Here is a 24000-nt window from a genome sequence, read left to right on the forward strand (position 1 = left end):
TGCCCTGGGACATTGGGATCTTTTTTTCAGGCCAGAGGAAAGAGTTCCTCCTATTGTCCCTCCAACACCACTTCCAGCAGCACCTGGTCTCCCATCCATGACAAACCCTGCATAGCTTCAGTGGCAAGCCAGCAGTGGGGTGCAGTGTAGACTTGTGCATGTGTATAAGTGTACTACAAGCATATGTGTGTGTCACCCTACCTCAGAGTTCCTGTGACCCGATGGCTAACCACTCGGAGGCCATCAGCCACACGGTGAGCGTCCCCCTACAGACCACCCTGGGCACGCTGGAGGAGATCGCCTGCTGAGTCCCCAGCCCAGCTCCACACACACACCAGGCAAGGCCACTGTGAGCCACCACCAGACGGGGAGCCAGTGAGCAGCAGCCTCTTCCACAGGCTACCAGGACAGAATGATAGTGACTTTGGTGGGGAGGATGGGTGGCTGGTCAGAGGAAAGGGTGGCTGGGTTGGGCTAGACTGGGCTGGACTGGGCCTCCCCTCCACACTGTCACTGCAGCACTAATGGGGATTAAGGAGCTGTCACCTGGACTTACTGGTGCTCTCTGTTACTGGAACTGTTACTGTACTGCTGGAGGAGGACAGCCACCTCCCCTCCCCCTCACATGCTCATCTACCTGACTAATAGGTCTTCTCCAGTTCACAGACAGACAGACTGCACTGTAAACCTAACGGGAAGGGACTCATCTCTGTCCTAGACATGTGTATTCACTAGTCACCCATCGGTCAGTACTGCCAGACATCGTACCATAACAGTTGCTGTGAAGTTGCATGCGCTGCTTCCTCTCGGAGACGGTTTCTCTCTTTGGTGATGCTGATTGGCTGACGCTGGACTGCAGTGTTGCTTTACTGTACATTTGCCCTGTCTCTCTCTCTCTCTCTCTCTGTCATTCTCTCTCTGTCTCTCTCCGTGGCCTATGGGATGAGGCCAGCTATAGAAATAGAATGTATAGATTGAACATGGTTCGCTATAACATATTTCATATGACACATCCATCTAAGGCAGTTCCATTTAGTTGATGCACTGTTTTCTTAGGGGCTGTTGGGACTGTATTTGCATTCATATTGGGAAAACATGAGCATTCTAAAGACTCAATTCCAAAATGACTGTTTTGCATTCGGTTATTTATTTAGTTGTTTAATGCATCCGTTCTATTGATTCCACTCCTATCAATTTACCACAAGGTGAGTACCCCGAGGGAAGGCAAGGTACTGAGCTGCTTCTTAACAACATATTAAACAGGTGCCATATTCCTATGTGTAAACTCATGTAATGATTAAACGCTTGCCTCTTGGCGGCAGCGCCTCAGTGGGGTAAAAGCACTCATTGATGACTGAGGCTGAGCCAAAACCAGAGAGGTGGAGTATGACATTGTTTACCTGGCAGAATACAAGCAGAGTACAAATGTCGCTCATAAAATGAACATGCTGAGGGAGTTTATTTTCATTTCAGCTGCATGATGTGGGTGTGTTGTCTGGTGAGAACTGACAGACTCCCAACTCATCATAGTTTACATAATGGACTTGGCCCTTACATAGAGATAGCCCAGCTAGAAATTGAATTGAATTGAAAATGGAATTTCCATGATAATCACGGTTCTATTAATGGAAATAATGTTTGGACGATAATAATTGCACTGATGTAGATTCAGATGAGGGGAAATTATCTTCTGATTCATTTGAGGATACAGGGTGTGTTGTATTATGGTGTTAATATTGGTGTTGTAGTACGAAACACGAAAACGGTACGAGACAGTGTTCTGTCCTGTCTACAGTGGACATGTTATTGAAGAAGGACTTACATGAACCAACTTATGACTGGTTGACATTTTGATTTGAAGCAAATAAAAATTTGCTAACAGAGCGGGATAATACTAACACAATGGATTCAAATAATCAAGCCCAACATGTAAAGCCTGTCGTTTGCAGAAACGGTAGCCTGCAGAGTTTGCCGGGACTATTGTCCATCTCTGACTGAAAGACACAATCTTTGTCAAATTGGAGGTGATTTTAAGCCCAATATTTTTTTAATAGACGATAGCCCCAACCAAACACATTTAATAACCAGTTAAAATCAAACTCACCAAACCATGGGTGGTGTGAAAACCACAGGAGGTGTTTTTCTGTTCTCAAAAAAAGTGACAAAGGACTATCCAAAACCATGACATGAAACGCTGACTGGTCAGAGTCCAACTCAAAAAGATTTGGTTTGCACTTTATGTTTCATTAACACCCCTCCCACCTAGTGCCATCACACTAAAAAGGGCCATATTGCATCACTATGATATGACGAGTACATCCATCCAGAGTAGCATATCAACTAGCCATGATTATTCAGACAGGCGGCAGGTAGCCTAGCAGTTAGCGTGTTGGGCCATTAACCGAAAGGTCGCTGGTTTGAATACCCAAGCCGAAAAGGTGAAGAATCTGTCGATGTGCCCTTGAGTCAGGCAGCTAAACCTAATTTGCTCCAGGGGCGCCGTACTGCTATGACTGACCCTGTAATACAACACATTTGACTGCATCTATCCGGTGTATGTGACAAAACTTCTACTATGTCATCGTTATAATGTACAGTAGAGGTGGGAATGAACTCCAAGTGCTTTGTGAACTATGATTTCCTGTCTGTTGTTGACCTGCTGTGTGTAATCTAATCTCTCATGTATGGCTTATCATGTCTCCTTTAGCAGTGACCTCAGCCATCTCCAGGGGTGGACTTGCCATCTGGCATTTGCCCGAAATGCTAGATGGGCTGGTTCATTTTTAGCCTAGTGGGCCTGTCTAACAGAAAAAAAATATTATCATTATCTGACCTTGAGGAAAAATATGGACCGGTGTGAGGACCTCAAGGAAAAAAATGGGCCGGTATATTGCAAATGCAAAAGCCAATTTCTGGTCCCAGTCCTCCCCTGCTTCTCACCTACTGTATAGATCTGTCCATGGAGAGAGGTGAACTACTATGGGACACATACTGAGTCTCAGTGAAAATGCCACTGGTTGTTTCTTCTCTTTTGGTTTCTATTGTTATTGCAGGACTGCTTTTTGATTTTGTGATGCAGCGTACAGTATGTGTTTTTAATGTGAAACGATAAAAAAAAACGTTTTTGCTGCGGGGTCCTGTCGTGTTTGCCTTCTTGTGTAGACGTATCACTCATTTCTTCATAGCTTTGTAAGAGGATCCATCGTGCAGACCACAAGCATAATACTCTGTCATACAGTGCTTGTGGTTTGTGGGGAGGGGTGGGAGCTTGGGAAAAGGCATCAGTGCCTACAGTGTGTTGTGGTGCTAGAAATGTAAAGGGGAGATCCTATTTCACTCTGACATCTCTACTACACAGACTTAATGTGCACTGAAATGTCCTCATCTCAGCTCCCAGTGATAACAGCAGTCAGGACACCAGAGGACTCCTCCAAGCAGAGCAGTACTAGTAGACAGACTGAGGGAGAAAATTCACTTGAAAGCCATTTTGTGCTGCTGGTCAGGTTCTATTTTGCATCAGCACTCTCCAGGAACTCCTGCCAGCTATTTGCTCTGTCTGTATCAGGAGCTGTGTCTGTGTCTTCCCTCTGGGTGCCCTGTTGTTCCATTAATACAAGTGTCTTATAATATTAGAGTTCAACCCCAGGATCTACAAATCATATTATTTATGGATGACAACGTCCTACACAACACAAATGTTATGCAGTTAATTTAGCTCATGCTGCTGATACAGTGAATTGTGTGTGCAGTTACTTGTAGAGTATTGCCAGAAAAAGCAATCTGCCAGCAGACGGTGACCTGAGAATATTTACACATTGATTAGGTTGATGGATGTGTAATTAAGGAACTTCGTTACCTGCATAGATTTTTCTCACTTAGGTTATTGCATAGCCAGTGTTAAAATGTGTTAGCAAAAGATCTTGGTGAGGATGCACCAACACACATGGGCAAAGATGTCAGTCGAGCAAACAATTTAGATTAAATGGGGAAATAGATTACACATTTTGAAACCGTTTTGTGGATGTTTTGTTCAAACCAGGGTTAAACAGAGAGAACTTGTGTGTGTTCATGACTTTGTGATGAAACAATATGACAACCATTTTTGCCCAGGAGGTACAGTATCAACACGTGAGCCAGTGTCTAAGCTGCAGTGCCCTCTCAGAGACAGAGACAGGCCTGGGTTCATCTGGAGTTCACTGGGCATCTTTTCGGCTTTAGACAGACATTGCCGGAGGTCCTTCGGTGGAGACTGTTTTCATGCAAGGCAGGGTGGAAATGTAGAGGCAATTTGCCACTGCTTAGAAACCTTGACACAGGGGCCTATAGATTTGTACAAAGTGAATGCATAGTGTGAGGCAGCAATTCTAGATCATCATGAAAGACTTCATTAGGGCTTAGATCATGAGACGGCTGTTTTTGTTAACCATGGTGCTTGATATTTCTTTTGTTGCATATACATTTATTTTAAATCATCTGTTGGTAATGTTGAACATCAATATTTTGCAAGCAGCATATGAGAAAAAATGTTGAATCTATCACATGCAACACATATATTCAGGCTCTATTCAGGCTCTGATAAACAGAAGGTGTGATGGGTCCGCACTCAAAATGATGTCGCATGATTTATTATTATTTTCACAGAGCGCGATAGTCCCCGTTTGATTATCTATTCAAGCTCTGCTCAGAGTTAATTCATTTCCACATGGATAGAGATACCATCAGTCAGCCGAGAAGCTGGAGGCAGAGGGTGGGGAGTTACAGAGGAGGGAGATATGTGCATGTTCCCCACTTACCTTATGTTGGATATGGGGTTTAAGATAGAAAGACATGGGGAGAAAAAGAAAAGTCAAGCTGAACAAAGCCACTAGTACAGGTCAGGCCATGCAGTTATCATAGTTTGCTAAATACAAATAGGCAGGAGGAATATTTCAACATTTCAATTGTTTTGTGTTGTGCCTGTCAGTCCACAAACTGCCAGAGTGAGAAGTAATGAACCTGAGATAACCCAAATACGGTGGTGTTTCAAATACACTACATGACCAAAAGTATGTGGGCACATGCTTGTCGAACATCTCATTCCAAAATCATGGGCATTAATATGGAGTTGGTCCCCGCTTTGCTGCTATAACAGCCTCCACTCTTCTGGGAAGGCTTTCCACTAGACGTTGGAACATTGCTGCAGGTTCTTGCTTCCATTCAGCCACGAGCATTAGTGAGGTTGTGCACTGATGTTGGACGATTAGGCCTGGTTCGCAGTCGGCGTTCCAATTCATCCCAATAGGTGTTCGATTGAGTTAAGGTCAGGGCTCTGTGCAGGCCAGTCAAGTTCTTCCACATCGATCTCGACAAACCATTTCTGTCTTGGCCTTGCTTTGTACATGGGGACATTGCCATGCTGAAACAGGAAATGGCCTTCCCCAAACTGTTGCCACAAAGTTGGAAGCACAGAATCGTCTAGAATGTCATTGTAGCGTTAATATTTCCCTTCACTGGAACTAACGGGCCTAGACCGAACCACGAAAAGCAGCCAAAAGACCATTATTCCTCCTCCGCCAAAGTTTACATTTGGCACTACGGATTGGGGCAGGTAGCATTCACCTAGCATCTGCCAAACCTAGATGAGTCCGTCGGACTGCCAGATGGTGAAGCATGATTCATCGTGCTCCAGTCCAATGGTGGCGCGGTTTACACCACTCCAGCTGACGCTTGGCATTGCGCATAGTGATCTTAGGCTTGTGTGTGGCTGCTCGGCCATGAAAACCCATTTCATGAAGCTTCCGACAAACAGTTATTGTGCTGACGTTGCTTCCAGGGGCAGTTTTGAACTCTGTAGTGAGTGTTGCAACCGAGGACAGACTATTTTTATGCACTACGCACTTCAGCACCTGGTGGTCCCGTTCTGTGAGCTTGTGCGGCCTACCACTTTGCAGCTGAGCCGTTGTTGCTCCTAGACATTTCCACTTAACAATAACAGCACTTACCATTGACTGGGGCAGCTCTAGCAGGGCAGACATTTTATGAACTGACTGGTTGGAAAGGTGACATGCTATGACAGTGCCACGTTGAAAGTCAGATAAACATTGGCCGCAGAATGGCCTTACTATGGCGATTGCATAGCTGTGTGCTAAATTGTATCAGTTGTCAGCAACGGGTGTGGCTTTTATAGCTGAATCCACTCATTTGAAGTGGTTGCACATACTTTTGTATATATAGTGTACTTACTCGCACAACTGATATTGGTACCATAATAGCATTTCTTATCCAAAGACAGCTTAAGGTATGAAAGCTCTTTACATTTCCTGTTTATCAGAATGTCTGCCATTTGCTGCCAGCTTGGGATCGAAGGAAAAGTTCAAACTTGAGTCATACAACTCAAAATAATCCATTATTAACATTACACTATTTCAATTTCTCCCTGTTTGTGACTCACCTTGGCAGCAGTTCATCCTTCATGCCTGAAACCGAATGAATTCCTTTATTCAACGTAACTCACTTGTGGTTTGTCAGAATGAATGAAGGATTTGTTCACCTCATCAGGCCATGACAAATAACCTCCACTATAGATAGGAACTTACCTGCCACTGGGCACAGACGTCATTTCAACGTCTAGTTTTGGATTACATTTGGTTGAGTTGTCAACTAACATGAATTTAACTTGAAATCAACAAAACATTTCACCATGTCATTGGATGTAGGTGGAAAAAATAAATTCCCTGACGTTGATGACTTTCTGCAAATCCAATCAGTTTCCCACTGTGATTCAACGTCATCACATTACTTTTTTGTTAAAATGAGCGAGGAAACAACGTTGATTCAACCAGTTTTTCCCAGTGGGCAGCCTCATACTGCTCAATGTATTGTCCGTGCCTTTACAAACACCTCAGACAGTGAGGACTAGTTAGATAGCAGGTGCCTGGGAGACTGCTGTTGAATAGGGTGACTTTCTCTCAGCCATGACCACGTCACTAACCATCCTGTGCTTACAGCCGTCCAGTGGTAATCAGCCTATCCCTTATTCCACCCAGCAGCTTGTCTCCTATGACCAGAGGTTGAGTCATATTTAATCACTTGTCGCTCCTGTTTATGGCTTTGAAGAGCTGACTTAATGGGCATCTTTATAACTTTAATCTTAATGAGGCCCAGGGAAATAAATGGCATTTGGTACAGGCACCTAGCTGGGCTAATGAAGCACTCTGCTAATGAAGGAAAGGGGCACCCACTTTACCAAGCCCCTAGCATAGAAGGATTGTCACAGTCACTTTGCCTCAGGGACCATTTCTGATAATGCCAACATTAGGATGCCAATATACAAACCAACTTCGACAAAAATTCACCAATACTGGATTTTTAGGTAGACTAGCTCAGTTTTTACCTGATGCACGTTGAGAGCCCCACAAGCAGCAGTGAAAGGTTCAGGGCCTGATGACCTGGTTAACAGAGCTCTTTGATATTCAATATTAAGATAATGAGACAAATACAAACTATCCAGTCAAACCGTTTAGTTGTTTGGTACTTCTGCCATCTAGTGGCCATCGGTCATAATGTAAGACATACATTATGAGCCTGCTAACTGAAATCCTCATTCAATTTGTAGCCCCAACAATGGGAGAGCATGATACATGTAATAGTTTTACTTACATATTGCTGTCCTTTTCACCAATATTCACATTTAGTGTGCATCCCTCATTTCAACCAGTTTGCTGTAATATTCCCTCAACCCAGCTCTTGGTGGAATCCACAACAGATCTGTAAAACTCCTCCAGAGACTTGGTAGAGGCCACAACATCAAATTCACTCTCATCGCCACCAATAGTGTGAGGGACATGCTCAATCTATCCAATGGTGTGGTAACCATAAGCTCCAAAATGCTGCAAGGTAATTAGTGGACGTCATAACCTTGGGAGGGGCCCTTACCAGGTACTGACAGTAGGGCCAGCTGAGCCTGGGACTGGCGTAGGGCAGGGATGTCGCTCCCTTAAGTTCGTAACACTCACAAACTACCCGATGTCCAAAGAAAAAGCAACAAAGAAAGCTGTAGCAATAATGATTTATATGCAATTATATTAATAACAACAATAAAAGCGTAATGTTACTTGCGTAACCCAGGTTCTCTGATATTATGAATGAGATATCACACATGGGATTCACCCGAATCTCAGAAGCTCGAAGAACCAATTACACACAACTGTTGGAAACAAACAGGTCAAGTGCCGAATGAGGTGAGCCCCTCCCCTCATAAGGAGCCAATTGCCTGCCTCCGATCATTCTCAACCATGCTGAACTTCCTCACACTCTTGCGAGTAAGGGTATGCAGTGAGATATCTCACTCATATCAGAGAACCTAGGTTACGCAAGTAACCTTGAGTTCTCTTTCAATTATTTGTTTCGATATCTCATATGTGGGAGACAGCCGACTCGCAAATCGTATCGCAAACAGGCTTTCCAAAGCCAGGTAGTCTCAACATATCAACCCTCAGAGGCCCCGACACTGAAGACAGTACGCGCCAAGGTGCAGTGATATCAAGCCAGTAGAACCTCATAAATGTATGAGGGGATGCCACAGGAGGTTGGTGGCACCTTAATTGGGGAGGATGGGCTCATAGTAATGGCTGGAATGGGTTTGATACCACTCCATTCCAGCCACTTATGTGCCATCCTCCACTCAGCAGCCTCCTGTGGGGGATGCCCAACAAGCTGCATCGCAAATATCCTGTAAGGAGATACCCTTGAACAGTGCCCAAGAGGTACTGTAGCCATACCCCTGGTGGAGTGAGCCCTCAGGCCCTCCAGAGTCTGTAACCCCTTGCTATTATAGACCAATATAATAATTCCACAATCCAATTGATGAGAGAGAGGTCTCACCCTAGCAGGGAGGTGCCCAGGACACACAGAGTTGTTGCTCTTGTTCAAAGCTCTCGCTCAATCCAGGTATATGCGCAATGCTTGTACTGGACACAAACAGTGGAGATGCTCTTCTTCCATAGAATTGAAGGGCGGCGGGTGGAAGCCACAAGCTCCAAGGTGAAACAAATGTAATTGCCTCTGACCTTAAGCATAAATGTGAGGTTGGGCAACAAGGAAACCTTGGAAAAACCCAGGGCAAACTGTAGGCACGAATGGTGAACTGGCTGTGCATGCAGCTGACTCACTAGCTTTGCGGACCTAATGGCAACCAATAAAAGGATCTTAAAGGAGAGACAATAGACATGTTGCTGATAGTCCATCTCTATATGATCTACACAACCTAACCAAATAAAGTGTTACCCATTTCAAAAATACACAGATAATAACAGAAGGCATTACATTTTGTTTGCATAGTTTTAAAATTCCATTCAACATGCTTACATACATCTTGGAACAAAATCCTTAATATGGCAACTCTATCTTACTTACATCTTTAACAAACTCCTTAATATGGCAACTCTATCTTACTTACATCTTTAACAACTCCTTAATATGGCAACTCTATCTTACTTACATCTTTAACAAACTCCTTAATATGGCAACTCTATCTTACTTACATCTTTAACAAACTCCTTAATATGGCAACTCTATCTTACTTACATCTTTAACAAACTCCTTAATATGGCAACTCTATCTTACTTACATCTTTAACAAAATCCTTAATATGGCAACTCTATCTTACTTACATCTTTAACAAACTCCTTAATATGGCAACTCTATCTTACTTACATCTTTAACAAAATCCTTAATATGGCAACTCTATCTTACTTACATCTTTAACAAAATCCTTAATATGGCAACTCTATCTTACTTACATCTTTAACAAACTCCTTAATATGGCAACTCTATCTTACTTACATCTTTAACAAAATCCTTAATATGGCAACTCTATCTTACTTACATCTTTAACAAACTCCTTAATATGGCAACTCTATCTTACTTACATCTTTAACAAACTCCTTAATATGGCAACTCTATCTTACTTACATCTTTAACAAAATCCTTAATATGGCAACTCTATCTTACTTACATCTTTAACAAACTCCTTAATATGGCAACTCTATCTTACTTACATCTTTAACAAACTCCTTAATATGGCAACTCTATCTTACTTACATCTTTAACAAACTCCTTAATATGGCAACTCTATCTTACTTACATCTTTAACAAACTCCTTAATATGGCAACTCTATCTTACTTACATCTTTAACAAACTCCTTAATATGGCAACTCTATCTTACTTACATCTTTAACAAACTCCTTAATATGGCAACTCTATCTTACTTACATCTTTAACAAACTCCTTAATATGGCAACTCTATCTTACTTACATCTTTAACAAACTCCTTAATATGGCAACTCTATCTTACTTACATCTTTAACAAACTCCTTAATATGGCAACTCTATCTTACTTACATCTTTAACAAACTCCTTAATATGGCAACTCTATCTTACTTACATCTTTAACAAACTCCTTAATATGGCAACTCTATCTTACTTACATCTTTAACAAACTCCTTAATATGGCAACTCTATCTTACTTACATCTTTAACAAAATCCTTAATATGGCAACTCTATCTTACTTACATCTTTAACAAACTCCTTAATATGGCAACTCTATCTTACTTACATCTTTAACAAAATCCTTAATATGGCAACTCTATCTTACTTACATCTTTAACAAAATCCTTAATATGGCAACTCTATCTTACTTACATCTTTAACAAACTCCTTAATATGGCAACTCTATCTTACTTACATCTTTAACAAAATCCTTAATATGGCAACTCTATCTTACTTACATCTTTAACAAACTCCTTAATATGGCAACTCTATCTTACTTACATCTTTAACAAAATCCTTAATATGGCAACTCTATCTTACTTACATCTTTAACAAAATCCTTAATATGGCAACTCTATCTTACTTACATCTTTAACAAACTCCTTAATATGGCAACTCTATCTTACTTACATCTTTAACAAACTCCTTAATATGGCAACTCTATCTTACTTACATCTTTAACAAACTCCTTAATATGGCAACTCTATCTTACTTACATCTTTAACAAACTCCTTAATATGGCAACTCTATCTTACTTACATCTTTAACAAACTCCTTAATATGGCAACTCTATCTTACTTACATCTTTAACAAAATCCTTAATATGGCAACTCTATCTTACTTACATCTTTAACAAAATCCTTCAAATGCACTATTTTTAGGTGTCACTCTGGATACTTTTTAGAGGACCAAGGCCTAGATTTAATCACATCAAGCATCAACCCCCTTATTTTTATTTCTACTTTGCACATTCTTCCACTGCAAATCTACCATTCCAGTGTTTTAATTGCTATATACTATTTACTTTGCCACCATGGTCTTTTTTTTGCCTTTACCTCCCTTATCTCACCTCATTTGCTCACATCGTATATAGTATATAGTTTATACTGTATTATTGACTGTATGTTTGTTTTACTCCATGTGTAACTCTGTGTCGTTGTATGTGTCGAACTGCTTTGCTTTATCTTGGCCAGGTCGCAATTGTAAATGAGAACTTGTTCTCAACTTGCCTACCTGGTTAAATAAAGGTAAAATAAATAAATAAATAAATAAATAAATAAAATGAGTCTTCTCAAGTACCCCCTGTGGATAGGCCAAGTGGAAGATAGCTCCTAGTACCCCTGGTTGGGAACCACTGCTCTAAATGAATCATATAGGAGTACCTATTTCTTTGTTAACCTCTCTACACAGAATAGCTGCATGTGTGCACTCCCTTAAATCGTTTGGAGAAAATATCCTTTCTATTTTATTCAGATTTGTTCAATTGTTTTCTTCATACAATAAAATAATGCCATAGAATTCTAAATCTTGTCTGCTAAATGAACTAGTGCAGCCCACAGCCATATGGCATAGCCAGATCAGAAAAACTCAAGAGTATGCTACCCTGTTCTGAAATAGACCACATTTTCTTCATATCATGTTTCTTTAGACCTGTCTAAAATAAATAATGGATTTATTGTGATGGTGTAGGCTATATTACATGGATTTATTAGACTTTTTAAAATGTAGATGTTCCAAAGGGCTGCATCGGTGACTTGTAGGAAGCCGGGAGATGCTAAATGTGTTTATGTTCATTAGTGATCAAGATCATTAGTGATCTTGACCGCCACAGCCCTATTGGGGAGTATGAGTCCTGTAGGGGGAAAAGCGTTGAGCAGTATGAGAGAGTCCAGTCCTAGAGGTGCCTAACCTGATATCGCAAAGATATACGGGTAATGTGCCTTTTCATGCGATGCAAAGAGATCTACGGATGCTTGTCTGCATTTCTTCTCGATTCCCCCCACTACTCGGGAATTAAGTTTCCAATATCCGTAAAGGGGATTCCCTCTGGACAATAAGTCCACTCCTACATTTAGCACGCCAAGGACATGAGCCGCGCATAAGGAAAGTTGATGAGTTTTGCTCCACAAAATAATTGCCTTTGCTAGGCTGTGAACAAGTGCAAACCTGGCGATTGACACTACTGCGTGCCAAGTAGTGTTGTCACAAAACCAGAATTCAACATAATTTGACTTTGATATCAGGTTTAGTACACCAACACGATACCACGGCAAAAAGGAAAATTAGGTAGACAAAGTGACAGAATGGTACTTGATCCAGACAGATCTTTTGAGGTCAATATTACATTACGTACATTTTTCACAGATAGCCATGTATGCATTAATTAATCAATTATACTATCATATAATCAATTTGACTTTGTTTATTACAAGCTAACGCCATAACATAATGACAAATTAATTTAATTGTAAATTGCTATTGATAAACTGGGTTAATCCAGATGTAGCCTAGGCCAATTCTTTAACCTTTATTTAACTAGGCAAGCCAGTTAAGAACAAATGCTTATTTACAATGACAGCCTACACCGGCCAAACCCAGACAACGCTGGGCCAATTGTACGCAGCCCTACGGGACTCCCAATCACGGCCGGTTATGATACAGCCTGGAATCAAACCAGGGTGACTCTAGTGACACCTCATGCACTGAGATGCAGTGCCTTAGACCGCCGCGCCTCTCGGGAGCCCAATACAGGTGAATGCATTTTCAATAGGAGTGTGTTCATGTATTGAATTATTCAGCTTGTTGTGGCTGATTTCATGGGGTTACAGATGAAAAAGTATCCATTTGGGACTTATGTTATTGTACTGATCAACAACATTTGCATAGAAGAAGCCATCTATTCTTTTATACAAGTGTGCGCTGTCTCTAAGACCTAATGACATTATTCACACACACACAGTGAGAGAGACGGCATGTGAGGGCATAGACATTAAAACCAGTAGATAGTGATAGCGTTGATGTCATCCACGTATTCCTATAGATAACTCCCGATGGCGCATGAATGTTGTTTCTTCCTTCACATACTCCATGGAATGATTTAATATTTCCCAGAAACAAGAGGTGGCTCAACTAACTATTTGGGACAACTTAGCCCACTCTCTTCTACCTATAACTAATGGTACAGTGGGCATACTTTACAGGGTACCACTACAGTGACCTGCATTTGTACCCCTTTAAGTACAATGTGCAACCTTTTTTTCCGAGACTGTGGGATACTGTAAGTTATGTAAACAAACTGTAGACTAATCCAACTGGTAGAACCTGACTAGCAATAGCTGCTGAAAGCAGATTGGCATTCAATTCAGACCTCATATCCCATTGACCCATACCCTAGTACCTGTCATAGCATGCTCAGTGCATATAGAAGTTATACTGTACCGGAAGTGCATTAAGATGACTAGTCTCTCTCTCAAACTTTCAGATCTTGTTATGATGAGAAATCAGGCCTGGGTTAGAAAAATGGACCCTCTAGCTGATAGGCAGCTTTTCATGCAATTGAGAAAGAGATGTACTACCTCAATCAAGAAAGCTAAATCTAGCTGCTTCCTAAGTTCTATCTCAGACTCTACTGGTGATCTGTTAGAATTTGGGAAAACAGTAAATGCACCGAAGCGTGGAAATTCCTCTACTTCCCTTCTTAAGCAAGTTGTGTCAAACTCTAGCATCATAACTGAGAAAAATATGAAATGATGTTTTTAATCAGTTCCGTCAACTTCTAGTTAATCTTTGCTTTCATTACAACAGCTTTGGACTTGTGATGTGCTAGACACCTTGTGTAAGATTATTGTAAAAATAAATTAAAAAATAAAACCCACAGCGGCTGATTTGCTTGATCCTTTCTTGCTGCAGCTTTCTGCTGATCTGATTGCAGAATCTTTAACACTCCATTTTAACCTAACAATTATTTCTGGTATCATCCCCAGGATCTGGATTATCACCCCATTTCAAATTATCTTGCCTAGCAGCAGAAATGATAGAATTCTTTGTAAATATTCAACTTAAATCCCTTTTAACTACGAAATAAAGTACCTTCGGAAAGTATCAGACTCCTTGACCTTTTCCACATTGTTACGTTAGCCTTATTCTAAAATTGATTAAAAGAAAAAGAATCCTCAGCAGTCTGCACAATACCCCATTACGACAAAGTGAAAACAGGCTTTTAGAAATATTAGCTAATTTATAAAAATATAAAAAAACAAATACCTTATTTACATAGGTAGTCAGACCCTTTGCTATGACACTCGAAATTGAGCTCAGGTGCATCCGGTTTCCATTGATCATCCTTGAGATGTTTCTATAACTTGATTGGACACGACTTGGAAAGACACACACCTGTCTATATAAGGTCCCACATTTGACAGTGCATGTTAGAGCAAAAAACAAGCCATGAGGTCGAAGGAATTGTCTGTAGAGCGTCGAGATAGGATTGTGTCGAGACACAGATCTGGGGAAGGTTACCAATGAAGTTTTGCAGCATTGAAGATCCCCAAGAACACAGTGGCCTCCATCTTTCTTAAATGGAAGAAGTTTAGAACCACCAATGACCATGTATAGCAAATGTTTGGCATTGATATCATTAAAAACATGACCATGTATAGCATATGTTTGGCATTGATATCATTAAAAACATGACCATGTATAGCATATGTTTGGCATTGATATCATTAAAAAGGAGGAAGCTTAACAATTCACTTTTTTGACTACATAACACTAATGTTTAAAATAATCATAGAAAATCTTCCTCTTGGACGAAGAGTCAGATTCACTCTTTAGACTCATCACAATGGTTCCTAAAGAGTTTGAAAAAATAACATTGATGCATTCAAAGACGACCACACTATACCAGTAGATGCTTATTAGCACATACACTAATATGCAAAGAATACTTCTCATGAACTATAGGACTAAATGGCACCAAATTTGGAATATAGGCCCTTGGTACGTCTTAACTTAGCTTTTCTCAAACTAAGGGATTGTCCATTTAAACCACTGTAAATCCACTCCACAGTGGCCTATCAATTTGTGTCATCACTATTATGGCCAGTACCTAAGTTGAACCACACTGAATTTGCTATTGACATGAAAATAAACTCATTATATATGTAACGCTAATACTCAAAATCATCTGCCATCATCATCTTCTCATGAACCATGTCAGATTCACTCCAGATTTTATATTTAGACTTATTGCAGTTGCAGTGTAACAGTATAACTTTAGATCGTCCCCTCGCTAATACCCGGGCGCGAACCAGGGACCCTCTGCACACATCAACAACAGTCACCCACGAAGCATCGTTACCCATCGCTCCACAAAAGCCGCGGCCCTTGCAGAGCAAGGGGAACCACTACTTCAAGGTCTCGGAGCAAGTGATGTCACTGATTGAAACGCTATTTAGCGCGCACCACCGCTAACTAGCTAGCCGTTTCACATCCGTTACAGCAGCACTCAAATATGGCCACATTGTACCTATACATGCCTGTTAGCACAAATGCTAATGCAAAAAAATATATATATAATCTGATTAACTCTCGATTTGGTATATAGACTCAATGAATTTGAGAATGATTAGTTGCTGCATTTAAAGTGGGCCACACTACACCACACCATATGACACCAGGGATATAAGAACTGAACCGATGTACATGGGGTCATGAAATTTGGTATGTAAACCTTATGTATATGTCCTTAGAAGCTGTGTAAATATAAAGTCACTGCAACCTTTGATGGCTGCACCAGACCAGTTGGTGGCACTATGGATGTCTGGTGGCACTATGGATGTCATGAGTATCCTATGGTGCCACTGGTGCCAGAGCAATGACTATTGTCTTGTGCAAAAAACACAAACTATGGGCAGGCCAAAATAAATATTGTGATTAGTATATCTGTATAATTACATAGTTGCCCTATTATGTGGTATGAACATAATGAAAAGTGGATCTATTATTCAGGAAGATGAGAAACCCGGAAGTCCTGCCGCTTGCACAGTCTGCGTATTACAGCTGTGAGATTGTATTGACGTATTTTGGAATGCTGATGTGGAGTGTATCAACTGAGATTTAAATCATTTACACACAAATATTGAATTCCTGGACTTTATTTTGTCAATGATGACCGCAAATGCTGAAAATATTTCACAAATCTTAACGTAAAGCATTAGTCAAATTGAACCCAGAATTGGTATATAAACTCATTACATTGACTAATGACTAAGAATGATTATCTGTTGCATTAAAAAATAACCAACCTAAACTTCACTTGCATCATCCTTGTGGTATTGAGATAAACATGGTAATGATGTCACATGATAGTTCCTACATATATAGTGCTTGCTTTGATAACCAACTGATAAGGTATTTTCTATCATCCTGTGAACCTTGTTGTAGAGGACTTGTGGACTTAAATCATTGTGCAACATCATGGGAAAGCTCTGACCATTGTCTTTCAGCTCGAAAAATAGGATTTCTACTGCTGTGAGCGTTTAAATTCTGCCTGCTCAATGTATTTCCATCACATTTTAAAATTGTAGGCTACTGATGGTTGTCATAAAAACTGTATTAATTAGCAAATTATGAGATTATTATGGACAGGAGCAAGATTTATATTTGTCAAATGGCTGCCAATCATTGATCATCATGTCTCCTGTGAAGTTCATCATAACTTATTTCCTCTGTAGCATAATAAACTGCATGCTTTTCCGAGTTGTAGTGGGAGGACCACATATCATATCATCATGTAACTCCAAGTTTCCTTAAACGTCATTCATTTTACCGGTAAAAAGATCCCACCATGTGGAATGAACAAATTGTCTGTCGACATTTATGAAATCATCTCCTGTTTCAGTCATCTTGTTCTTGGCTTTTTTTATGCTTCATATAATTTATCCGCATGGGGTAATCGTCTTGGTAGCCAACTTGATTCTTCTTGCATGTCCTACTGAGGTGAAAAAGCATTGGATTGGTGTAAACATGGGCGAGAGAGAGTTTCCTTCCACCAGTCTTAGCATTAATCTTTTTGAATCCAAGTCACATTGAGTTTGACTTTATAATTTAAAGGGCCAATCAGCAGTTGAAACAAAAACAAAGCATTATACCCTTCTAAAATAACTTTGGTGCACATAAATGGTAATTTTTCACTTACATTTTCAAGTATAAAATTAAATTTGTTTTCATTGCTTTTTCAAATAACAAATGTGCCCACTCTGGTCTTGGCACATGTGGTCCAGCCAACAGTTCACAGATAAAGTGCCTATAGGCTAGCCTATATGATGAGATCATAATGAATAAAAGAAGAATGTTTGTATTTGTCAAATGGCAGCCAAGCAACATGCCAACAGGGTTCTATTTATAGTCCCCAGGTCCAGAACAAATTCAAGGAAACACACAGTATTATACAGAGCCATTAGTGCATGGAGCTCCCTTCCATCTTATATAGCACAAGTGACCAGCAAACCTGGTTCCCAAAAACAAATAATGCAACACCGCACAACACCTCTCCCCCATGTGACCTACTACTTGTGTGTATGTACTGACATGTATGTGTAACTGATAGATGCACACACACACGCTACATGTTAATGTTTTTAAATGTATGTAAATTGTAAAGTCTTTGTATTTAATGTCTTTTTCGTTATATGTTGGACCCCAGTAAGACTAGCTGATGCCATTGGCTAATGGGGACCATAATAAATCAAAGCATGGATCATCATGTCACCAGAATTAAGAACCTGGATATTTATTTGAAAAGAGCACCAAGCTCATCACTGTGCACTTTCACCACTCTGTGAAGTTCATCATAACATCATTTGTAAGGTAATAAATTGCATCCAAGTCATAGGAGGACAACACATATAATCATGTGAATCCAAGTTTACTTCAATATAATGCTTTTATATCAATATTTGCACATAAATGCGTTTTCTATAGCCATTTCATGCAGATTCATTTTAGACACAACAAGATACCACCATGTGGAACAAACAAATTGTCTGTCACATTTATAGAATTATACCGCCACTTCCTGTTTCCATCACAGCTGTAGTGATTTTTGATTCGGTATGACAATAGTCTGTCCACGTTTCCAACTGTGGATGGAAACGTGGTCGTTGTCTCTATTTGCTGTCTCTTGAACAGAGTTTGTCCAGTCTTATCTCTCCTTTGTTTCTATTTCTCGGGAACAATGAATGTAATGCATAGTACTACCATACCAGCAAGTGGGCTATCATACCTTATCTTCTGTGACTGACAGAAATTGTGTAATTTAAATTCTCAAGTTTAGTTTATGAGAGGCTGCATACATATACAGAACTTATGGGCCAATTGTCACTCACAGAGTTTTGCTTTTTCACTCCTTCCAAATAGGGTTAGAAAAACCTTTCAGCTTTTGTATGTCAAGAGACCAGAGGGTACTAAAAGTCATGTTTTTTTAAATAAACTACTTTGCTTGTGGGACAGTTGGCAGCTGCTGTACAACTTAAATTAGTTGTATGTCCAACCTCTCGTCCTATCAGTTCATGCATGAAAAAGATGGACTAGCCTACCCTGGTGATTCGAGACGCGTGTCACAAGAGCGTTATGTTCTTACAACAACGCATACATTATCCCGGTTAACGGTTAAACGTCGACAAATAAAATGCAATAAAGTCATACAGAACCTTGTTAGAAGGTATGAACACAACAGCCTACAGTAGTATTCCTAGCCTACATTGATGAGTAAGTAACTGTCATAAGTATTGTTAGAAGGTATGAACACAACAGCCTACAGTAGTATTCCTAGCCTACATTGATGAGTAAGTAACTGTCATAAGGATTGTTAGAAGGTATGAACACAACAGCCTACAGTAGTATTCCTAGCCTACATTGATGAGTAAGTAACTGTCATAAGGATTGTTAGAAGGTATGAACACAACAGCCTACAGTAGTATTCCTAGCCTACATTGATGAGTAAGTAACTGTCATAAGGATTGTTAGAAGGTATGAACACAACAGCCTACAGTAGTATTCCTAGCCTACATTGATGCGTAAGTAACTGTCATAAGGATTGTTAGAAGGTATGAACACAACAGCCTACAGTAGTATTCCTAGCCTACATTGATGAGTAAGTAACTGTCATAAGGATTGTTAGAAGGTATGAACACAACAGCCTACAGTAGTATTCCTAGCCTACATTGATGAGTAAGTAACTGTCATAAGGATTGTTAGAAGGTATGAACACAACAGCCTACAGTAGTATTCCTAGCCTACATTGATGAGTAAGTAACTGTCATAAGGATTGTTAGAAGGTATGAACACAACAGCCTACAGTAGTATTCCTAGCCTACATTGATGAGTAAGTAACTGTCATAAGGATTGTTAGAAGGTATGAACACAACAGCCTACAGTAGTATTCCTAGCCTACATTGATGAGTAAGTAACTGTCATAAGGATTGTTAGAAGGTATGAACACAACAGCCTACAGTAGTATTCCTAGCCTACATTGATGAGTAAGTAACTGTCATAAGGATTGTTAGAAGGTATGAACACAACAGCCTACAGTAGTATTCCTAGCCTACATTGATGAGTAAGTAACTGTCATAAGGATTGTTAGAAGGTATGAACACAACAGCCTACAGTAGTATTCCTAGCCTACATTGATGAGTAAGTAACTGTCATAAGGATTGTTAGAAGGTATGAACACAACAGCCTACAGTAGTATTCCTAGCCTACATTGATGAGTAAGTAACTGTCATAAGGATTGTTAGAAGGTATGAACACAACAGCCTACAGTAGTATTCCTAGCCTACATTGATGAGTAAGTAACTGTCATAAGGATTGTTAGAAGGTATGAACACAACAGCCTACAGTAGTATTCCTAGCCTACATTGATGAGTAAGTAACTGTCATAAGGATTGTTAGAAGGTATGAACACAACAGCCTACAGTAGTATTCCTAGCCTACATTGATGAGTAAGTAACTGTCATAAGGATTGTTAGAAGGTATGAACACAACAGCCTACAGTAGTATTCCTAGCCTACATTGATGCGTAAGTAACTGTCATAAGGATTGTTAGAAGGTATGAACACAACAGCCTACAGTAGTATTCCTAGCCTACATTGATGCGTAAGTAACTGTCATAAGGATTGTTAGAAGGTATGAACACAACAGCCTACAGTAGTATTCCTAGCCTACATTGATGAGTAAGTAACTGTCATAAGGATTGTTAGAAGGTATGAACACAACAGCCTACAGTAGTATTCCTAGCCTACATTGATGAGTAAGTAACTGTCATAAGGATTGTTAGAAGGTATGAACACAACAGCCTACAGTAGTATTCCTAGCCTACATTGATGAGTAAGTAACTGTCATAAGGATTGTTAGAAGGTATGAACACAACAGCCTACAGTAGTATTCCTAGCCTACATTGATGAGTAAGTAACTGTCATAAGGATTGTTAGAAGGTATGAACACAACAGCCTACAGTAGTATTCCTAGCCTACATTGATGAGTAAGTAACTGTCATAAGGATTGTTAGAAGGTATGAACACAACAGCCTACAGTAGTATTCCTAGCCTACATTGATGAGTAAGTAACTGTCATAAGGATTGTTAGAAGGTATGAACACAACAGCCTACAGTAGTATTCCTAGCCTACATTGATGAGTAAGTAACTGTCATAAGGATTGTTAGAAGGTATGAACACAACAGCCTACAGTAGTATTCCTAGCCTACATTGATGAGTAAGTAACTGTCATAAGGATTGTTAGAAGGTATGAACACAACAGCCTACAGTAGTATTCCTAGCCTACATTGATGAGTAAGTAACTGTCATAAGGATTGTTAGAAGGTATGAACACAACAGCCTACAGTAGTATTCCTAGCCTACATTGATGAGTAAGTAACTGTCATAAGGATTGTTAGAAGGTATGAACACAACAGCCTACAGTAGTATTCCTAGCCTACATTGATGAGTAAGTAACTGTCATAAGGATTGTTAGAAGGTATGAACACAACAGCCTACAGTAGTATTCCTAGCCTACATTGATGAGTAAGTAACTGTCATAAGGATTGTTAGAAGGTATGAACACAACAGCCTACAGTAGTATTCCTAGCCTACATTGATGAGTAAGTAACTGTCATAAGGATTGTTAGAAGGTATGAACACAACAGCCTACAGTAGTATTCCTAGCCTACATTGATGAGTAAGTAACTGTCATAAGGATTGTTAGAAGGTATGAACACAACAGCCTACAGTAGTATTCCTAGCCTACATTGATGAGTAAGTAACTGTCATAAGGATTGTTAGAAGGTATGAACACAACAGCCTACAGTAGTATTCCTAGCCTACATTGATGAGTAAGTAACTGTCATAAGGATTGTTAGAAGGTATGAACACAACAGCCTACAGTAGTATTCCTAGCCTACATTGATGAGTAAGTAACTGTCATAAGGATTGTTAGAAGGTATGAACACAACAGCCTACAGTAGTATTCCTAGCCTACATTGATGAGTAAGTAACTGTTACAAGGATTGAGAATCCAGCTATTCTTGTCTCCCTGTCACCACATAGGAATAATGTGCCATTTACGATCAATTTGCAGTTGTGCAGATTTATTGAAAAAATATTTGCCAAACGCAATAGCTTTATACTATAGAGCCTTGAGGTGGTAGATTTTTGCCAATTAATGTAAAGCTACTGGCATTGATGAATGTAAAGCTACTGGCATTGATGAATGTAAAGCTACTGGCATTGATGAATGTAAAGCTACTGGCATTGATGAATGTAAAGCTACTGGTATTGATGAATGTAAAGCTACTAGCATTGATGAATGTAGGCTATATCAAGATTAGGGTACAACAGGTTAGGTGGAACTGTAAGACCAAGATTAAGTTCAAGTTTACTGGTTCTGTAAGCACTTTAGCCTACTGAATTTCAGCAACAGAAAAGAGAGCAATTGGTTAAATAAAGAAATAGCACGAAATGGAGAGGAATGACATAGGCTACTGCAATTTTACATCTAAATTACATCTAAATGGATTTTTCTTTTGCGATAAACGTTATTTATTCTATAATAAAAGTCAGTTAATACTATACTTTCTGCATTCAGTGAAATATTTAACACAGAAACAGAAAACACTTTCTGCATATGCTGTAGTAGGCTACCATTCACACCCGATGCTGTAGTAGGCTACCATTCACACCCGATGCTGTAGTAGGCTACCATTTACACCCAATGCTGTAGTAGGCTACCATTCACACCCAATGCTGTAGTAGGCTACCATTCACACCCGATGCTGTAGTAGGCTACCATTCACACCCGATGCTGTAGTAGGCTACCATTTACACCCAATGCTGTAGTAGGCTACCATTTACACCCAATGCTGTAGTAGGCTACCATTCACACCCGATGCTGTAGTAGGCTACCATTTACACCCAATGCTGTAGTAGGCTACCATTTACACCCAATGCTGTAGTAGGCTACCATTTACACCCAATGCTGTAGTAGGCTACCATTCACACCCGATGCTGTAGTAGGCTACCATTCACACCCGATGCTGTAGTAGGCTACCATTTACACCCAATGCTGTAGTAGGCTACCATTTACACCCAATGCTGTAGTAGGCTACCATTTACACCCAATGCTGTAGTAGGCTACCATTCACACCCAATGCTGTAGTAGGCTACCATTCACACCCAATGCTGTAGTAGTCTACCATTCACACCCGATGCTGTAGTAGGCTACCATTTACACCCAATGCTGTAGTAGTCTACCATTCACACCCAATGCTGTAGTAGGCTACCATTCACACCCAATGCTGTAGTAGGCTACTATTCACACCCAATGCTGTAGTAGGCTACTATTCACACCCAATGCTGTAGTAGGCTACCATTCACACCCGATGCTGTAGTAGGCTACCATTCACACCCAATGCTGTAGTAGGCTACCATTCACACCCAATGCTGTAGTAGGCTACCATTCACACCCGATGCTGTAGTAGGCTACCATTCACACCCTATGCTGTAGTAGGCTACCATTCACACCCGATGCTGTAGTAGGCTACCATTCACACCCAATGCTGTAGTAGGCTACCATTCACACCCGATGCTGTAGTAGGCTACCATTTACACCCAATGCTGTAGTAGGCTACCATTCACACCCAATGCTGTAGTAGGCTACCATTCACACCCGATGCTGTAGTAGTCTACCATTCACACCCAATGCTGTAGTAGGCTACCATTCACACCCAATGCTGTAGTAGGTTACCATTCACACCCAATGCTGTAGTAGGCTACCATTCACACCCGATGCTGTAGTAGGCTACCATTCACACCCAATGCTGTAGTAGGCTACCATTCACACCCGATGCTGTAGTAGGCTACCATTCACACCCAATGCTGTAGTAGGCTACCATTCACACCCAATGCTGTAGTAGGCTACCATTCACACCCGATGCTGTAGTAGGCTACCATTCACACCCGATGCTGTAGTAGGCTACCATTCACACCCGATGCTGTAGTAGGCTACCATTCACACCCGATGCTGTAGTAGGCTACCATTCACACCCGATGCTGTAGTAGGCTACCATTCACACCCAATGCTGTAGTAGGTTACCATTCACACCCAATGTTGGCCTGCCAATACCCAAAGAAGAAGAAA

General features: G+C 40.4%; 1 protein-coding gene across 2 annotated transcripts in view; it reads left to right on the plus strand.

Annotated features, from left to right (window-relative positions):
- LOC109897421 (acid-sensing ion channel 2-like) overlaps positions 1 to 3133 on the plus strand; it is a 565196-nt gene extending 562063 nt beyond the window's left edge. For both annotated transcript variants that reach the window (XM_031834854.1, XM_031834853.1), the window contains one exon: positions 207 to 3133. In XM_031834854.1, coding sequence (XP_031690714.1) covers positions 207 to 308 — 102 coding nt within the window. In that variant the 3' untranslated portion in view covers positions 309 to 3133. The remainder of the gene's footprint in view (positions 1 to 206) is intronic.
- Positions 3134 to 24000: the final 20867 nt, after the last annotated feature.

The sequence above is a fragment of the Oncorhynchus kisutch genome, linkage group LG10 (genome assembly GCF_002021735.2).
Source record: "Oncorhynchus kisutch isolate 150728-3 linkage group LG10, Okis_V2, whole genome shotgun sequence".
Classification (NCBI taxonomy): domain Eukaryota; kingdom Metazoa; phylum Chordata; class Actinopteri; order Salmoniformes; family Salmonidae; genus Oncorhynchus; species Oncorhynchus kisutch.